The sequence below is a fragment of the Sinocyclocheilus grahami genome, unplaced genomic scaffold, assembly GCF_001515645.1.
Source record: "Sinocyclocheilus grahami isolate Dianchi unplaced genomic scaffold, SAMN03320097.WGS_v1.1 scaffold1421.1, whole genome shotgun sequence".
Taxonomy (NCBI): domain Eukaryota; kingdom Metazoa; phylum Chordata; class Actinopteri; order Cypriniformes; family Cyprinidae; genus Sinocyclocheilus; species Sinocyclocheilus grahami.
This window is the reverse complement of record NW_015506600.1, coordinates 45561-66065: the sequence shown is the minus strand read 5'-3', so window position 1 is coordinate 66065 and position 20505 is coordinate 45561. Positions and strand designations below refer to the sequence as shown.

Below are 20505 nucleotides of genomic sequence, written 5' to 3'. Positions count from 1 at the left end.
TAAGTACTAGTATCTAATGAATAAGTACTAGTAACTTTACAAAAGACACTAGTACCTAAAGAATAAACACTAGTACCTAAAGAATAAGCACTAGTAGCTAAAGAATAAGCACTAGTACCTAATGAATAAGTACTAGTACTTAATGGAAAAGATACTAGAATCTAAAAAATAGATACTAGTACCATGAAAATAGATACTAGTACGGCTTACAGATTAAATGTTAAAACGGCTTGCCATACTCACTACTCAATACTCATGAGTACTTTGAAATGGGCTACTCTTTTACTCTTACTCAAGTAGTTTTTTGGACAAGTACTTTTACTCTACTCACACTACATTTTTTGGAAGGTACTTTTACTTGAGTATATTTTTTCAGTACTCTTTCCACCACTGTATTTTACTGACAACTTTAATTATAAATAGATATCAGGACTGTTAGTATCGGCACAATAACATTACAGTAACATCTGTCATTATCAGCGACTACTACACAAAGTTTCTCATCAGCAGAAAGATTGCCAAGCTCCAGTTGTGTGTCATCCAGCTGTGCAGTAAACAATTTAACCATCAAACACACTGATAATCTCAATACTAGTCCAGGTACATCTGCTGTGAAATTTTGTTAGTGTTTATTATCAGGCTGATCTCTCATGGGACAAATCCAACTTTAAAATATCATGTTGTATCTCAATCAGGTAGTGTAAGGTTGTAAAAACTATAGTTATGTTTTCACTCTTCATAGTGGCCTGATTCAAGTCTAAAATCACATAGATTTCTTTGTCCAAACACAGCCTAATATTCATATTATTACATAGGCCTATTAATGGCTGATTGAGCTCATAATAACTCAAATAAGTCTGTTTGAAAGATACCCTAAATGCACAATTCAGATTCAATGCGCTTTTTCTTTCCAGACTGTATCCGCTGTTGTAAAACTTTTGAAGCTGTGATTATTCTAATATTATAGCTAATATTATTATTAGCTGGGCCCATTGGTCATCGCAGCTGTTGCTGTGCTGGTTTATGACACTAGACTATAGGATGAGACTAGACATCATCATCAGACCCATGGAGTGAAATCAGACCAACGGTTTTAGTTTACAAGAAGGTTGAGCTCCAGCTCTAAATGTGTGAATCAAGTCTCACAGTTTTATGGTTTATATTCCACTCTGCTCTTAGTTTCATCTTCATCTCTCATCGTGACTATTTTAGCACATTTTTCATACATGTCTGTTGTGTGTGGGGTTACAAATTTAACAATCTGTTTAAGATCTGCTGATCCTACATCCTGACATAACATCATATGAAAAACATTGTATTGGGCATTTAATGTGAACATAATGGCATCTGTCTACTGATTACTTTCTTCCTACTAAGAGTTAATTACATGTGAATGTTTACATATCACTTGTTCTCGTGACCAGGCGCTGCTTAAAACATTTGATGATAATGTTATCTATAGGATCTAGGCATGCTGGTGCTCACAAGTCTTTAGGCCATTTGATGTAAATTAGGTCTGTCTGATCTCACCATTAGGGGTGCTATTATCTTTAAGGACTAGGTCTACGGGACCTCATAGCTAGGGGTGAATTTGAATTATAAATTATAATTCAACGCATTTGAATTTTGCATGACAATGTGTACAAAACAGTAATTAATTGCTCAAAAGTCTGAAAATTCCTGTTTATTTTTACATGTCTGTCAATCTGAGGCGTTGCTATGGGTTGCGTGCGTTTTGCTTGACTGACTGATATTCCACAGTCTGTTCAGTTTAAACTTTTTTCATCAATAATCAAAGCTAGTGTGTTGATTGAATTATTTTAGATTATTACATAATTCATCAAGGCCCGTTTGTCATGTATAATACACCAACCAATCATGATCTGGCACAAGAAGTTCAAATTTCATTGGACAATAATGTGAAGTGGAGCGGTTATTTTCCGTTCTTATTCATAAATCAGTTGAAAATTACATGGACAGAGGAGCTTACATTTGTGGAGCGATCTGGATCTGCGGTTTGTCTCATTTTACAGCGGGGGGAATATTTATTTGATCCCCTGCTGATTTTGTAAGTTTGCCCACTTACAAAGAAATGAATGGTCTGTAATTTTTATGGTAGTTTATTTTAATGTATAGAGACAGAATACCAACCAAAAAATCAAGAAAAAGCACATTATATAAAGTTTAGAAATTGATTTGCATTTCAGTGAGTGAAATAAGTATTTGATCCCCAAGCAAAACATGACTTAGTACTTGGAGCAGAAACCCTTGTTGGCAAGCACAGAGGTCAGACGTTTTTTGTAGTTGTTCACCAGGTTTGCACACATCTCAGGAGGGATTTTGGTCCACTCCTCTTTACAGATCCTCTCTAAATCCTTAAGGTTTCATGGCTGTCGTTTGGCAACTCGAAGTTTCAGCTCCCTCCACAGATTTTCTATAGGATTGAGGTCTGAAGACTGGCTATAGACCCCTCCATGAACTTAATGTGCTTCTTCTTGAGCCACTCATTTGCTGCCTTGGCGGTATGTTTCGGGTCATTGTCATGCTGGAAGACCCATCCATGACCCATCTTCAGTGTTCTGGCTGAGGGAAGGAGGTTCTCGTCCAAGATTTTACAGTACATAGCCCCGTCCATTTGCCCCTCAATGTGGTGAAGTCATCCTGTACCCTTAGCAGAAAAACAGCCCAAAGCATAATATTTCCACCTCCGTGCTTAACTGTAGGGATGGTGTACTTGGGGTCATAGTCAGTATTTCTCTCCCTCCAAACACGGTGAGTCGAGTTAATGCCAAAGAGCTCAATTTTGGTCTCATCTGACCACAGCACTTTCTCCCAAGCCTTCTCTGAATCAATTAGATGTTCATTGGCAAACTTTAAATGGGCCTGTACATGTGCCTTCTTGAGCAGTGGGACCTTGCGGGCGCTGCAGGATTTCAGTCCATTGCGATGTAGTGTGTTACCAATGGTTTGCTTGGTGACTGTGGTCCCAACTGCCTTAAGATCATTAACAAGCTCCTCCCGTGCAGTTCGGGGCGGATCCCTCACCTTTCTCATGATCATCCTTACCCCATGATGCGAGATCTTGCACGAAGCTCCAGACCGAGGCCGATTGATGGTTGTTTTGTATTTCTTCCATTTCCGAATAATCGCACCAACAGTTGTCTCCGTCTCACCAAGTTTCTTGCTGATGGTCTTGTAGCCCATTCCAGCCTTGTGCAGATCTACAATCTTGTCTCTGACATTTTTTGACAGCTCTTTGGTCTTGCCCATGGTGGTGGGAGAGGTTGGAATGGAAGATACAGATTGTGTGGACAGGTGTCTTATACTTCTAACGATCTGACATTAGGAGTAACTTCTTAAAGTGACAGGACTAATCTGTGTTCCACATGGGCACATAACCAATCTGTGGGAGCTAGAATTCTTGCTGGTTGGTAGGGGATCAAATACTTATTTCACTCACTGAAATGCAAATCAATTTCTAACCTTTATATAATGTGTTTTTTCTGGATTATTTGGTTGATATTCTGTCTCTATCCGTTAAAATAAACCTACCATAAAAATTACAGACCCTTAATTTCTTTGTAAGTGGGCAAACGTACTAAATCAGCAGGGGATCAAATAAATATTTCCCCCACTATATAAATCAAATTATATTGCTGAGAAAATGGATGCATGTCCTCTTTTTGGACCTACCAAATATATCCGGCCGGAATTTCTTAATTGCCAAAAATGTCCGGGATTCGGCTGTTTTCCTAATCCCACTCCCACTGAATCGCTAACCATTGCCGCCTGCTCCCGCAACATTTTTTCGCTCCCGTTTCTTTTTTGTGTCCACTCCTTTAAATGTTTTAATATTGTATATACACTGAACAAAAATATAAACGCAACACTTTTGTTTTTGCCCCCATTTTTCATGAGCTGAACTCAAAGATCTAAGACTTTTTTTATGTACACAAAAGGTCTATTTCTCTCAAATATTGTTCACAAATCTGTGTTAGTGAGCACTTCTCCTTTGCTGAGATAATCCATCCACCTCAAGACCCCGATGAGGACGATGAGCATGCAGATGAGCTTCCCTGAGACAGTTTGTGCAGAAATTCTTTGGTTTTGCAAACCGATTGTTGCAGCAGCTGTCCGGGTGGCTGGTCTCAGACGATCTTGGAGGTGAAGATGCTGGATGTGGAGGTCCTGGGCTGGTGTGGTTACACGTGGTCTGCGGTTGTGAGGCTGGTTGGATGTACTGCCAAATTCTCTGAAACGCCTTTGGAGGCGGCTTATGGTAGAGAAATGAACATTCAATTCACGGGCAACAGCTCTGGTGGACATTCCTGCAGTCAGCATGCCAATTGCACGCTCCCTCAAAACTTGCGGCATCTGTTGCATTGTGCTGTGTGATAAAACTGCACATTTTAGATTGGCCTTTTATTGTGGCCAGCCTAAGGCACACCTGTGCAATAATCATGCTGTCTAATCAGCATCTTGATATGCCATACCTGTGAGGTGGATGGATTATCTCGGCAAAGGAGAAGTGCTCACTAACACAGATTTACACAGATTTGTGAACAATATTTGAGAGAAATAGGCCTTTTGTGTACATAGAAAAAGTTTTAGATCTTTGAGTTCAGCTCATGAAAAATGGGGGCAAAAACAAAAGTGTTGCATTTATAATTTTGTTCAGTGTAATTTTGGCGCATCGGGGAGCCACTCTCACGATGCGGTGTATTTAAATATTTTTGAATGAGCGTTTGCGCTGTTTACTTTCACTTTCAATTTCGCAATCACACGCATTCTGTGTAAAGGGAGCACATCTTACGAGATCAGATATTTGTCAATGAGCTCAGGATCTGCTGAGCAGCAAATACTCCAGCATGGTCTTGTCAGTCATCTCTCCTTATTCTGGCCCATACTTATGTTGGATGCAGGGTTGCCAAGTCCGCGTTTTTTCCACAGAATTGGGCTACTTTTAAACTGTTGCCATGGGTTGATTTTCCCAAGTGGGTTAAAGGTTTGAAATATTGCATAAATTATTACATTTAACTGAAATGCTTGTATTGAAACATTTTGCATCTACCTATGATAAAACTTTCATGGTCTTCTACATTAACTGTTCCCTCCTGGTGGAATGACCTGCCCAGCTCAATCCAAGCAGCTGAGTCCTTAATATTTTCAAGAAACGGCTGAAAACACATCTCTTTCATCTTCATTTGACCCTCTAATTCTAGCACTCTCTATTCTAATGCTACTTCTAATTTTATCTCCTTGTTTTTTTAGTTTTTTTTTATTAAAGAACTTGACCCTGTAACGAATCAGCTCATGGGAAATATGAATAATTAATCATAACTAGTTATAATTATGAATATTTTAGATCCGCTGTAGATATTTAGCTGACCTCTCAGGGTCAACTGTCTTGTCAATTCTAAGAACGTTAATTTCCTGGTTAAAGGAAATAACTTCCTTACTGTACAATTCTACAAAAGCTTGTAGCATAAATCTGCATGAATAAGTGACTCCAGTTATGAGCATATGGGCAAGGAAGCGATTTTCTTCACCTAAATTCCAGGAGGTCGTAAATGTATCGGGTGTCAGGGTTGCCATGGAACCAGGGGCCTGTTCGGCTTCCTGGGGTGTTACAGAGTATTTGTTAAATCTAGCTAACAAAATATATATTGTGTGTTTGAGTGGTCCAGACGCTACAACCCTCTAACATTTGCACTCTGTATTCTATCTAACTACTTGTTTTATTTATAAAGAAAGAATAGCCTCTAACACTAGCATTCTCTTTCTCTATTCTTTCTACTTATTTTCTTTTTATTTATTATAAATAATGACCTTCTAACACTTTCATTATCTATTCTTTTTCTGTTCTATTGACTTGTTTTATTTTTATTTAAAAATGACCCTCTAACGCTAGCATTCCCTATTGTTTTTCTATTCTTTCTACTTGTTTTCTTTTTATTTAATGATAAAAACAAAATAAGCAACAAAAAAAACCTGGCTACTTATACTGTTAGGCGAAGCCCCGCCCCTTTCCCCCCGCACACGAACCCCGCCCCCGACTGTCCTCGTTTTGAAAAACTAAAATATGGTCACCCTAGTTAATGAGTCTTGAACTGAACTGAACTGAACCACTGGCCTAAAAGATCATATTTGTTTCAATAATAGAACATGTGAACGTTTAAGTCATGCTTTTAGAAAGTATTCACATTCTCTTCTTTCTGTAGATCAAACTGTCATTTTGAGAAGTCATAGGCTATTCAGTCTGTGAAGGGAGGAGCTACTGGAGGAGTTTATTCACACTGCAGAGCTTCACTAAAGCCCTTCACTGCAGACAGACAGCTTCATTCACTTTGTTACAAAGCATTTTCAAAAGTCAGAACTCCATTATTATAATCTCTTGTGAAACTCTTCAGAAAATGTTTGAGACGTTTGTTTTCTTCTGCTTGTGCTTGTGGAGTCTTTCGGGCAAGTATTATGGCTTCAGTTCTGTTTGTATGATCAAATATCTGAGTATTTATTTTCATCACTCATTTGGCATCTAATGTTTTCAAGTTTTGTCTGACTAAAGTACTCAAGTACGTTTGTGTTCATGCTGAACGTTCCCCATGGTCCCTTTCAGTATAAGGTTTAATTTATTTTGAATTATTCAATTATAAACTCAAATTGGTGCAAAGTAAAGAGTTATTTTGCATGGACAAATAGTTGATAGTTTAGTTGAAATAAAATTATTTAAAAGGTCAAACCCTCATTCTGAGTAACAGTTATTGTTTGTTGATCAGGTGTGTTTGGTGTTGATGCAGTGCAGTCAGTATCAGTGACGAAGGGAGATTCTGTTACTCTAAACGCGACTGATATACAGCCGAATGATGAGATCGAGTGGCGGTTTGGACAAATTCTCATTGCTGAAATCAACATAAAGATCAAAATGAGCATTTTTCATAATAATAGTGCTGATGGGAGATTCAGAGGCAGACTGAAGCTGGACAATGAGACTGGATCTCTGAGCATCACAAACACCAGAACCACAGACTCTGGAGTTTATAAAGTATGCAGCAGCAGATTAGAGACACCGCTCAACACATTCAATCTTTCTGTCTATGGTGAGTCAAAAACACTTTTCATACTCTCACTATTTAGTTTCTCTTTAATTTCTCTACTAATGGCCGACATTGCATGCGCATCATAACATGAAAATTGTTATTTTTGTCTTCTTTCTTATTTTGTTATCTGAAATTCATGAACATTTCCAGCACATTTATTATTATTTGATTACAGCTTGTGGTGGAAATTACATTGTGTAAATTTTTTTGCAATATATTTTTGTGTAAACAGTTGTTTACAACAGTTGTGTAAACATGAACCACCTTTATCACCTTTATTTCTATAGCGATTTCACAGAGATAAACAGGCAAACAACAGAATCAATTACGGAAACTCAACCATGGAGACAATTCAGATTCTGCTGTAAAGCAGCTTTAAAACACAATAGTGTCATTATTTATCTCGAGTCAGTTCAGTGCTGGTTCAGTTCAGATCAATACCCGTGTGAAGTTCACCAGTTTAAAAACAAGTTTATTTCAGCTATAAGCAGCTGTACAGAAGGCAGCAGTTCCCTACAGTTCATTTAGTGTTGATTCAGTTCAGTAATGGTGTTGAATCCTTTATAAATGTTGAGAGAGATCAAGGCTGTTAGTATCAGACTCTCACTGACTGACATCACAATTTACACTCAACACATCAAATAATGAACAATAAAATTGCCCGTTTGCTTACTGCAAATTAGATTTGTTTTCTAATATCTCTTGTCAGCTTTTCTGCCTGTTCCTGTCATCAGCATTTACTGTCCAAAAAATCCTTCATCATCATCATCAGCAGCAGCAGCAGCAGCTTCCAAATGTGCATTTCTGTGTTCAGTGGTGAATGTGGGTCATATGACTCTCTCCTGGTACAAAGGAAACAGTTTATTGTCCAGCATCAGTGTGTCTGATCTCAGCATCAGTCTCTCTCTACCTATGGAGTTTCAGGGTGATTCCTACAGCTGTGTGGTGAACAATCCCATCAGCAACCAGACTCAACATCTGGACCTCAGCCAAATCACATGTTCAGGTACTTTAATGGTCCTATATATTTATATTTTTTTCACAAACTAGACAAATCAAGTTTCTGTTTTGTAACGTTGCTCATTTCTTCTCTCATAAGACTGTCACTGTTGTGGTTTTACTGAAGCTGTGATCCGATTGGCTCTCTCTGCTCTGGTGGGCGTGGCTGCTGTTGCTGTGCTGGTTTATGACATCAGATCCAGAAGTCTTCAGAAGAGAGAGCAGAAGTCACCATCAGACAATGATTAATCAGATTTGCAGGAAGGCAGAGATGATTTTGAACCACTGGAGACATTATGGAGACAATATATCACCTTTGAGTAAATATCATTTATGAGTAAATGATATTTAAGTAATTTTGAATTAATTTTCTTTAAACATAAACATTTTTTATTTTCAGTTCATTTATATTTGAATGTCACTTTTATTTTTTAACAATATAATTCATTCTAAAGTGGCTCTGTCTGCTGTTACAAGACCGTGTTAAGGCCCTGCTGGTGTCCTGTTGAATTTGACTTTTACTTACAGTTGTTTAAGCACTCTTTTTTCCCCCATGAAACACATGAGACACTGCTAGGCCATTTATTGCAATACAAATATCTGCTATAAGAATGTAAATTAAAAATTACATTATAAATGTAATTATAATGTTTGGTTGCAACTATTACATGAAACGACTGACCAAAAGAGAGGAATACTTTAGTGAATATACACTGTAAAATCCAATAGTTTACCTTACTTAGATTTAATTAGTTATCTTTACTTAGTTGTTATACTTACTAAGTTGTATTAAGTTACAGCTACTTTCAAGGCAAATAAAACAATTTACTTACTGCTTTGAGTGACACTTACTTAAAATATTCAAGTAGCCACAAAGGAACCAATGACATTAAAGGCAGGGTATGTAATTTTTCAAAAACACTTTAGAAAACTGATTCGGGCCGAATAGCAAAACAAACTTGTAGCCAATCAGCAATAAGGGGCGTGTCTACTCGTGATGTTGAGGAGAGAGCTTTCAGTGCACGGGACGAACATTAGTCGAGCTGAGCGACAGAAAGATAGAGATGGCGGATAAAAAAAACAAAAGGGGAAAACGTCTGCGGAACGATAAGGCAAGAAGTAGGACCCGTGTAAATATCGGATCAGCTTTCCAGCGCTGGAGAGAACTCAAGGAGCAGTGGCCTGCGATCGGACGCCAAGGTTGCTTTGTTTCTTCTCAATAGGTGAGTAACACCGTGTCTACAACAGCTAAAGTCTGCCTACACTGGACGCGATCAAACGACCATTGAAAACCATTTGAAATGTGTGTCAGCACGTCATAAATAGAACCCGGCAGCAGTTTTCTATCGGGATTTGTTGCGCCGCGCCGCTCACGTCCGATGTAAACAGGGTGTAACATTGGTTTTGCTTTGTTTCACAGAACTAATTGTTGCCTGGGTTGCGTACGTATATGTGGGGCGGAGCTATCAAAATAGGGGCAAGACCCTTTTGGGGTAGGGGCGTGTTTGTTTTGGTAATTTCAAATATCAACATTGGCTACCAGAAATCGCTTACCCTGCCTTTAATAAATCAGTTAGAGGCAGCAGTGCACTAATATGTTGCTAATGTGCAACATAACAACAGAAGAAGAAGAAAATAAAAAGAGTCTTAATAGACCCATTCCCTCCATGTCTGCAGTTATCTTTCACTAGTTGCATTCACTCGTTTCCCAAAGTCATCTTGAATGTTGAATTTTCAATACAACTGAAATATTTGAGAGAACATCACATAAGCTAACTTCATAAATTGATGTTGATTTTCCTAAAATGCAAACACAAGCTGTTCATATCAGCTCCTTCATTGTGATATTTCAGCTCAAATACTGGCAATGTAGAAACATTAATACTCACTCTGCTTCTTTGAACATTAAAGTAAATTAATTTATCAGACAGAGGCAGGGAAAGAGCAGGAAGCAGGAAACAAATCAATGTTAAAATGAGCAGAGTTTATTGAATAATCGTAGTAACTTCAAAAATGTGGCATTATCCACAAAGGCTAATCAGGGTGTAAACCAAATGTGGTCCACATATGTTTCAGCAAATGTGGCCCAGGTATATTAAAACGTATCTGGGTCAGTTTTGGCAAAGATATGGCACAGTGAGTACTGGCTAATGTGGCTGTGAGCCTAAAGTGGCCCTTACATGATGTCGCAAATGTGGCCCAGTTATCCTCAAACGTATCTGGGCCAGTTTTGGCAAAGATATGGCACCATGAGCGCTGGCTAATGTGGCTGTGAGCCTAAAGTGGCCCTTACATGATGTCGCAAATGTGGCCCAGTTATCCTCAAACGTATCTGGGCCAGTTTTGGCAAAGATATGGCACCATGAGCGCTGGCTAATGTGGCTGTGAGCCTAAAGTTGCCCGCATATAAAATGACAAATATTGCCTGAATAATTAATAACAATTTGGGCCACTTTTGGCAAATATTTGGCACAGTCAGCATTGGCTTATCAGTGTGTAAGCCTATAACTTGACCCACATTTGACATGGCAAATATGCCCCATATATTATAAAACAGATAAGGACCCCTTCTGGTTTGAATGTAGCACTTGACACTGGCTAAAGTTTGAAATTGTAAATATGGCATAATAGAATTTGGCTACTTTTAGTAGGATGCAACACAGTTAACTGATGCAGGGTGATCTGGATATGAGTCTTAAGAAGGCTACATAACAAGCAATAATTATTTTTTTTTAATATGCTTTTGATGGCAGTTTTTTATATGTGTACTGTGCAGCATAAAAAGAGAAGTGCACTATAATGCTAGCTCTGTCATGTTTCTGTTAATTTGGACTTTGTTTTCCTTTTGCACCGTTTCCCTTGTTGTGTTGATCGTATTATTCTGTTCAGGTGTGCCTAGTTAATTATCCTTCTTTGATCTGTGTACTCAAGTTCCTGTATGTTCACTGAGTTTGTCTGCTCTTACGTCTATATGTCTTAAATGTTGCTGTGCTACATTGTGTTTGGATTTACCCTTGTTGGATTAAAGACTTATGATATATAACCTTTTCATAACATTAGGTTCAAACTTGTTAAGAACTGTTTTTAAAGTCTTGGAATGTGTCTTTGAATATTTATCTGTGACATTTGAATTGTTGCTTGTGCAAAACTTGGGTTTGGATGATTTTATCAAGTAGGACACATTTCTGGAACTTAATTTGAACATTTAGGGAGGACATTTTTAAATGCATAACTCACTTAAGGCTTAGTGTGGCCCAGATCATGTATATTTATGGTTTATTTGGTTCATTATTAGCTAAAATGTGGCTGTGTAGTGGCCTGCTTGTGGACCACTGCCAAAATGCCACCATTCCATGCAGCATGTGGGCCACATGAGGAATGTGGGGAAGACAAGGATTAGAAAAAAAACAATCTGTGGCCCACATTAGGGCCAGTTTTGGTTTATTTGGTTGACTTACCTGCGGCAATGCTAAGGCTTCCTTGAGGCCCAAATCTGGCAAACAGGAGCAGACCACCCAAGTGCCATCATTCTACACAGTATGTGGGCTGGAGCAAGGTGTTGGATCTGGGCCGGATCGGGGCCAGAATTAAAATCAATGTGGCCCATATTTGGGCCAGTTCTGCTTTATTTGGTTTATTCATGACTGACATTGGACCTAATGGCTTGCTTGTGGCACAAATCTGGCAAACAGGAGCGGACCGCCCAAGTGCCATCATTTCACGCGGTATGTGGGCCAGATGAGATTGTCAGGTGAGGGCCTGATCTGAACCTCAGGAATTTTGCTATCTGGGATGTACAGAGCGAACAGCAAATGGTTAACTCTGAGCTTGAATTTCTCTGTGCTGCTCATTGAATTCAGAGAGTAATGTAATGATCTATCGAAAAATGTGATAAACTTAGATTTTTTTACTTAAAAAAGTGATAAACACTGAATTTATGAATAAAGAAATACTACACTGTTTTATCTGTTTGGAAATTTTTTTTTTTCCAAATGTAAACAACGAGGCTTTATCTTTCTAGTTGTGCATGATGAGCGTTCTTTAGTTGTGAAGCCTCTCTCTCACAGTTTGCATTTTAAATTTAGTTTCACATTTTCACTTTCCTGACATACTGAACCCATTTTTTGTCAACTATATATGATTTTTCAACACACATGTATGGTTAATCCAGACATTACTTAGCATTTCTTGAGGTAATTTACTCTTGATTGCTTCTCGCTCAGTGTTTTTGACTGCAGGAGTACAAGTGCAGGCAGACAGTCTACATGTAAACATGACAGCAAGGCTTAGTGAATGATAAGTTCCACACAACCAGTCAAAAACGACATTTCACGAGCCTACAGTACACAAAAAATGCCTTATTTCAGTAAGTTCCTTACAGTTCAGTAAGTTGATTTAGTAAATGAATCATTCAAAGAAAGCTGCTCGAAAGAGTCATTTGTGAATGAAACACTGGCGTGGTGTTTGTTTTTGCGTGCAGCTCAAGAGGACAGGGCAAACTGATAGAAGGACAGATCAGATAAATATTATTTTTGATTAGTGCTGGGTAACGATTAAGTTAAAAGCTAAAAAGGACAGATTAAAACAAATTAATTGCATCCAAAATAAAGGTTTTTATGTACATAATATATGTGTGTATTGTGTATATTTTAGGGATGCACGATATATCGGCCACCATATCGGTATCGGCCGATAAATGCTCATTTGTTCTGTTATCGGTATCGGCCAAAATTTTCATATCGGTGCATCCCTAGTATATTTATTATGTACATATAAATACACACATATACATGTATATATTTAAGATAAATAGGATATGTTTATATATTTTAATATAAATTATATGAATATAACTATATACATGTAAAAACATGTAAATATTTTCTAAATATATACTGTATATGTGTGTCTTTATATATACATAATAAATACACACAGTACACACACATATATTATGTACACAAAAACATTTATTTTGGATGCGATTAATCATGATTAATCGTTGCCCAGCACTATTTTTGATGCATAACCGTGATACCGGTTTATTGTTTTAACTGATATATCAAACGCTCTTAATTACCGTTCTGCTTATTGATCTTAAAGAATTCTATTACATGACTTTACTTTTAGAGCATTGGTTCTCAGGGACAGAGCAAACTTCCAAGGGGGCCTCAACATGACTTAAAAGAACTAAAAATAAGTTAAAACAAGCTAAAAGAACTAAAAATCAAGATATTTCTTATTTTAATTAACCCCCGCGACAACAGATTCTTTCCTTTGAAAAACCAAGGTTCCCGCAGTCTTGAAAAATGTAGATATATAAAATAAAAGCGGAAATATGTTTTTGTGTTCAAGTCTCAGTGAACGACTTGTGTCTTATCAAACTGAACTAATTTCCATCCGCTTATCCTCTTCATTCACCAAAGGCTTCCTCACAGCCGCTGATTCTTTTTCCCTCTTTTCAGTGGAAGCTGACAGAAAATGCAGAGACAATGAGTGAAATTTAAAAAAGAAAAAGAAACAGTGTTGCTACCTATACATCTAAATACAGGTGCATCTCAATAAATTAGAATGTCGTGGAAAAGTTCATTTATTTCAGTAATTCAACTCAAATTGTGAAACTCGTGTATTAAATAAATTCAGTGCACACAGACTGAAGTAGTTGAAGTCTTTGGTTCTTTTAATTGTGATGATTTTGGCTCACATTTAACAAAAACCCACCAATTCACTATCTCAACAAATCTGTCAATGGGAGGAAGCCACGCCCTATTTTGGAGCTCCCACCCCGTTTTGGAGTTCCCGCACCCATTTGGAGATCTCCAGGCTGCAGTTATACCCTTCTCTCCTGGGATAGAAAAGTATCCATCGATGAGCACTTCAGAATCTGGACTGAAGCAGTAGGACATCCGTGGATTTCTCGCCTACTCTTTCATGAATACCGAGGTTTCGGACATACTTTCTTCACATACTCTTGTCTCCTACTATATAGTAGGTAAGTAGGCATTTTTCTACAAATTAGAATATGGTGACATGCCAATCAGCTAATCAACTCAAAACACATGCAGAGGTTACCTGAGCCTTCAAAATGGTCTCTCAGTTTGGTTCACTAAGCTACACAATCATGGGGAAGACTGCTGATCTGACAGTTGTCCAGAAGACAATCATTGACACCCTTCACAAGGAGGGTAAGCCACAAACATTAATTGCCAAAGAAGCTGGCTGTTCACAGAGTGCTGTATCCAAGCATGTTAAATGAAAGTTGAGTGGAAGGAAAAAGTGTGAAAGAAAAAGATGCACAACCAACCGAGAAAACCGCAGCCTTATGAGGATTGTCAAGCAAAATCAATTCAAGAATTTGAGTGAACTTCACAAGGAATGGACTGAGGCTGGGGTCAAGGCATCAAGAGCCACCACACACAGACATGTCAAGGAATTTGGCTACAGTTGTCATATTCCTCTTGTTAAGCCACTCCTGAACCACAAACAACGTCAGAGGTATTTCAGTAATTCAACTCAAACTGTGAAACTCGTGTATTAAATAATTTCAGTGCACACAGACTGAAGTAGTTGAAGTCTTTGGTTCTTTTAATTGTGATGATTTTGGCTCACATTTAACAAAAACCCACCAATTCACTATCTCAACAAATCTGTCAATGGGAGGAAGCCACGCCCTATTTTGGAGCTCCCACCCCGTTTTGGAGTTCCCGCACCCATTTGGAGATCTCCAGGCTGCAGTTATACCCTTCTCTCCTGGGATAGAAAAGTATCCATCGATGAGCACTTCAGAATCTGGACTGAAGCAGTAGGACATCCGTGGATTTCTCGCCTACTCTTTCATGAATACCGAGGTTTCGGACATACTTTCTTCACATACTCTTGTCTCCTACTATATAGTAGGTAAGTAGGCATTTTTCTACAAATTAGAATATGGTGACATGCCAATCAGCTAATCAACTCAAAACACCTGCAAAGGTTTCCTGAGCCTTCAAAATGGTCTCTCAGTTTGGTTCACTAGGCTACACAATCATGGGGAAGACTGCTGATCTGACAGTTGTCCAGAAGACAATCATTGACACCCTTCACAAGGAGGGTAAGCCACAAACATTCATTGCCAAAGAAGCTGGCTGTTCACAGAGTGCTGTATTCAAGCATGTTAACAGAAAGTTGAGTGAAAGGAAAAAGTGTGGAAGAAAAAGATGCACAACCAACCGAGAGAACTCGAGCCTTATAAGAGAACACTAGTATTTCCACCAGCTAAAAAATGGTTTTAAGTCAGTTATTTCTATCTTTTGCTGTATAGTGTGTCAGTAGGAAATATCAGTTTACATTACCAAACATTAATTTTGCCATTAATTGTAATAATCCAATGAGACTTTTGTCTGACAGCAGCCAGTGCTCCACACTGAGATCTGATCTGATCATCATCAGTCTGTCTGGAATCACATGAAGAAATAGAAACAACTGACACAGACTAAATCCAGAAGAACTGTGACAACGTCTCCAAGATGCTTCAAGAAACCTACCTGCAAAGCTCCCTGAAAAACTATGTGCAAGTGCACCGAGGGCAAAAGCTGCTTTAAACGCAAAGGATGCTCACACCAAATGATGATTTCATTTAGTTAATAAAAAAGTTAATTGACAGACATGCTCACTGAACATAAACTGTTCCCGTTGGGGTTTATTTTGCTATAATCACCAGCTGACTACACATTTACCCTTACTTAATGCATAGAATAGATACTGAGGAAATAATTACCCCTGTCATTCCTGGATATAAAGACTATTAATGAACATCTTCAGGTCTAGGGATGTGCGATCTTTATCATCTTTGATATCAATTATTGTTTTACAGATGTGTGAGCTGACTCTGAGTCTGTCACTCAAAAAAAAAAAAAAAAGGATTTTGAGAGTCCAAAAGCATTCACTGCATGATGATGCCTATTAGAATGCAGTTAATGACCCAATAATTTAAAGTACACGCAAAAAAATTATTCATTGGATGAACTCAATTTAATTGAGGGCAGGATTTCCATCCAATAGATATATGTAGCCCCAACTCATAAAAAACTAATTCATGCGATGAAATGTAAATGAACTGAGCCAAGTCAATTTGATCAAATACAATTTAAATGAAATTGATGAAGTGATCTTTTTATGCTTGTTGAACTCAAACTAAATCATTTAACTGGATAATAAATTATTTGGCAGTCGTCCTTCTGCACTCTAAGAAATAAGATGATAAATTCAATAAATAAAGGATACATGTAATTAGTTAACTTCTGGCATTAATAAACTTGTTAGACATAACCATACGATTGTTTTATTACAATCATAGCATGCCCTATATAATTGCTTTTACTATTAAAACATCTTTATTGTATGAAAGCAGGTCCTCAAACCAAGCACATGCCAATGGTAACCCCCAAAAACACTAACATACCAGAAACTGTTTTAAATACAAACATAAAAGAGCATTAAACATTAACAAGTCTCCCAATTTTATCATCTTAATAAAATAACATTTTATTTAAACATTTATCAAGCCCTGTGCAAAGCATGATGGGAAGGGGAAATCCACTTCCTAGTTACACAAGTAAAATTGTTTATGTACTCTCAACTCAAAAGTGGTTGTAAAGAATTGTGTTGGATTAACTTAATTTTCTTAAGTAAATTGAAGTAAAGCATCAAATGTTATTTTTGGCCTACTTAATTTAAACATGTTCTTTTAAAATGAAAATATTGAGTTGAACCAAAATGCAATTGTTTCAAGTCAGTTTAACACAATGCAATTGTTTAAACGGGAATCTAACATAATGGTGTTAAATTAAAATTATTTTTTTATTCAACTGAACAGTGTTGGATAATCTTTTTTTTTTTTGGGAGTGTATAAAATGCTAAATGTATCCCTGTATGAGTTTTAGTTTTTCATATTTATAAGATACTGTGAAGTATTATCACACAAGCAAGAGTGTCATTTTCCTGTGAGCATGATCTCATGTGATATCAATTTTGTTCAACAAATATGACCTTAATATAGAATGAGTTACATTTTAGACACAATTTTGTCTGTTTCACCAGCTAAAATAGTTCCAAATAAAGCTGGAGGCAGATATTTGTGTGTCTCATAGCAACACTATGGCGTTTCATTCGTGAGTGAATCTCTCTTAGAATGAATTGAGTGAGTCAATAATTCTATGATCTATTCATAAAGACAGTGGCTGCGTCCGAAACCTTCTCTACTATATAGTAGGGGAAAAGCAGTAGGCGAGCGAATAAGTATGTCCGATTCCTTAGTACCAAAATAGGGCGTGGCTTCCTCCCATTGACAGACAGGCACATGACACGCATGCGCACTTTTCCCCCCAATCCACTTCAGTGCAAACTCCGCACCACAGCTGATTCTAAAGTTTTTATTGGTTGTGTCAATTAAAGTGTTGATTTCCTACATTATGCTACAAAAAATTTGAAGTGTCTGGCTGCTGACTGCAAGAGAGGGGCGCAACTGGAAGGGGGCATAACTTGAAGTTGTCCAAATCACACAGAACCACGCGAGATGTCATAACGAGATGTTGTCGGGCTGCTTTCCCTATTAAGTTATAGGGACTTAATTTCATTAAGTAGTACTTACTTCCCGAGCGCTAAAAGTACATACTCTACAGCCTGACTGCGTGAAGTATGAATGCGATTCGGATATCATCCGATATGTTGACGTTATCACGTGACCTACGACGTTATAATAAGGGCAACAGCGAGTGACAGGTTTAATCATCTATCTGTAGTATCTTGATAATGATGAAACTTGCCCATTTTGTGGTCTTGTCGAAGAAACAGCTGCCCTTTTTTGTGTGATTGTAGTATCGCCAATACTTTGGGTTGATTTAAGTTCTTATATTTTTAACTCCACTAATGTGATCCACAGTTTTATCCTTAAAGCATTTTTAAAAAAAATATTACGAAAACCCCAAATTGTTATCTCTTGAATATTTTGTTAATTATTTTGTGCAAAAATGTTTTATCCACAAGCAAAAGTGGCTTAAATCTCCTTTGTTTGATTCTTTTTCTTGTTGAATTTAACTCTCGTTTCATCCCTCAGGCTTCTAAAAAAAGCATCATGATGAATTATTCAAAGATATTTAACCTTGTCACTGTGCTTTTTTTCTGTGTATATTCTCCTAATATGATGAACACATTAATTTTTTTAACTGTTTTATCAGAATCAGAATAGCTTTATTACCAAGTATGTTTACACACACAAGGAATTCTTTTATGTAATTATAAGTTCAGCAATAATAATAATAATAATAAAGAGGGACAGGTGCACTAACACCTCATAGCATCACTAACTCAACAATCTAGTACAGTTTTCCTCAGCGTTTGTAATATCTGCACAAAGGATATGTCGGGCAGCTGCTCGAAGATCTCGCCTTTGGAGAAGACTGTTGGTTTTATACTCTAAGAATGTAAGTATTACTACTTAAACATTAAGATTACCCCAGAATGAATTGCATCGTTTGCCCACCCCAACACTTACATGCAATAATAATGCTAAATGCTAACCAATAATTATATTACTTTTTTTTTTTACTTATAATGACATTTTAATAAAACAAGCTAAATTTATTTTTTGTCGTGACATAGCTATACATAAATATACACTAGCTGAACAAATGCAGTCGATGTGAATACTTCATTTTCAGTCAAGCAATTAATACATGAATTAATAAAATATTTATATTTTATTTACTGACAACAAGAGACATGAATAAATGAGTAAAGGAATGAATAAAAGTAAGCATCACAATAAATACATACATATACAAGTCAACAACAGATGAAACAAAGCTTCATTCAAACTTATTGTTCTATTAATCATGTATTTACAGATGGTGAACCCCACATCCTACTGCCATCTCAACAGGCTAAACCACTGAAGTGGTGAGCAGAAGGTTGCTGGTTCAAAACCACGAGTACGTCCTTGAGCAATCCAGGTTGATCCAGGGGATTGTAGGTCCCTGTAATAAGAGCGCTGTAAATCACTTTGGATAAAAGCTTCATGACATTATTTGATGATGCTTTTGAAGCTTCTGAAAGTCAGCCTTTATTGTATGAACAGAAACCAGCAGAACAGACTTGACCAAACTCACACCCTCAGTGTCTTTTGGTCTTTCTCTAGATGCTCCAGCTGGCTCTGGGGTCACTGAGGATGAAGAGACCACAGCAACATCTGGCCCAGATGAGGCAGTAAGAGGTGGAGTGATGGAGCGTCTCATCCATGACACTGGACCATTTCCAGGATGCTGCTGTGGACTTCTCCATCCTCACTGCTCACACCAGTCTGCAGACATTTCAGATCATATAAAAGCAGTCATTTTAACAGCAAAATGTCATTTGGTTTCTGTATTTGAAGTAACAGAATTATCTTACTTTATCTTTTTGTTTCAGGTTTTCACTTTTTTTCACAAATGTCGCTGTCACCTTGCCTTGCAGGTCCTGCTCCACCACAAAAGATCTCCAGCAAATGCACAGAAATCAAGAATCAGAAAAGTGCTGTAATTGTTAATTAATATAAACTACAACTTAAGATTTAAAATGTGTTTATATAGCATTCCTTCATCAGTCACTCTGCAGCAGATAAAAACACGTGTGTCTCATCTGTCCCTGTAACATCCAGACAAGAGTCAAGTTACCTCTGTGATTTATCTGCTCAATACTGCATTAACATGTTGAGGTAGCAACATGTTTTCAACACAAATGTTCCTTAAATTATCAATATTACAAATGGACAAATAAAATAGATAACTTGTTTAGTTACTTTATGTATATTTGTTTATTTACATGACTTACATTCATCTAGAGCAGTGTTGACAACAGTGAATTCTACATAATAGCACACATACATCACTCAGATGCTTGTTTCAAGTCTATTAGATCTAAGCTCATCTGCAATACTAATCAAAGATTATCCTGTCAGTTGTTAAATAGACATTAGACATAGTAATTGTCTTTAAGCTGTATATATGGTTCATGTAAATCCACTTTTGAGACGTATGTGTACTTAATGGAGCTCCCCTGTAGGTTATGCATTATAAAACGTGTTTTTACAGCAAAATCACAAATATGCTATATTATGTAGGTCACAGACAGGGTTTAGATTAAGCCGGGATTAGGCCATAGTTCAATTAGGACATTTAAGTAGCTTTTATAAACGTGCCTTGGATAAAAACACGACTGATGTGCATCTTGAGACAAAATATATATATATTTTAAGATCAGTCAGTTCACATTGCTTTCAGTTAAAACAGCCCAGACATGCATTTTAGTCTGGGACTAGTCTTGACCAGCCTTGTCTGTGAAACCAGGGGATAGCGTCTTTACACCTTTTGCTTGTATATTGCTTACTTTACACCTT

At 37.3% G+C, this 20505-nt stretch overlaps 1 protein-coding gene across 1 annotated transcript in view; it reads left to right on the top strand.

The window, feature by feature from the left end:
- The window catches only part of LOC107570140 (SLAM family member 9-like), a 35005-nt gene extending 26627 nt beyond the window's left edge, over window positions 1-8378 (top strand). Inside the window, exon 5 of the mRNA XM_016256339.1 lies at window positions 8197-8378. Coding sequence (XP_016111825.1) covers window positions 8197-8345 — 149 coding nt within the window. The 3' untranslated portion in view covers window positions 8346-8378. The remainder of the gene's footprint in view (window positions 1-8196) is intronic.
- The last annotated feature ends 12127 nt before the right edge of the window (window positions 8379-20505 follow it).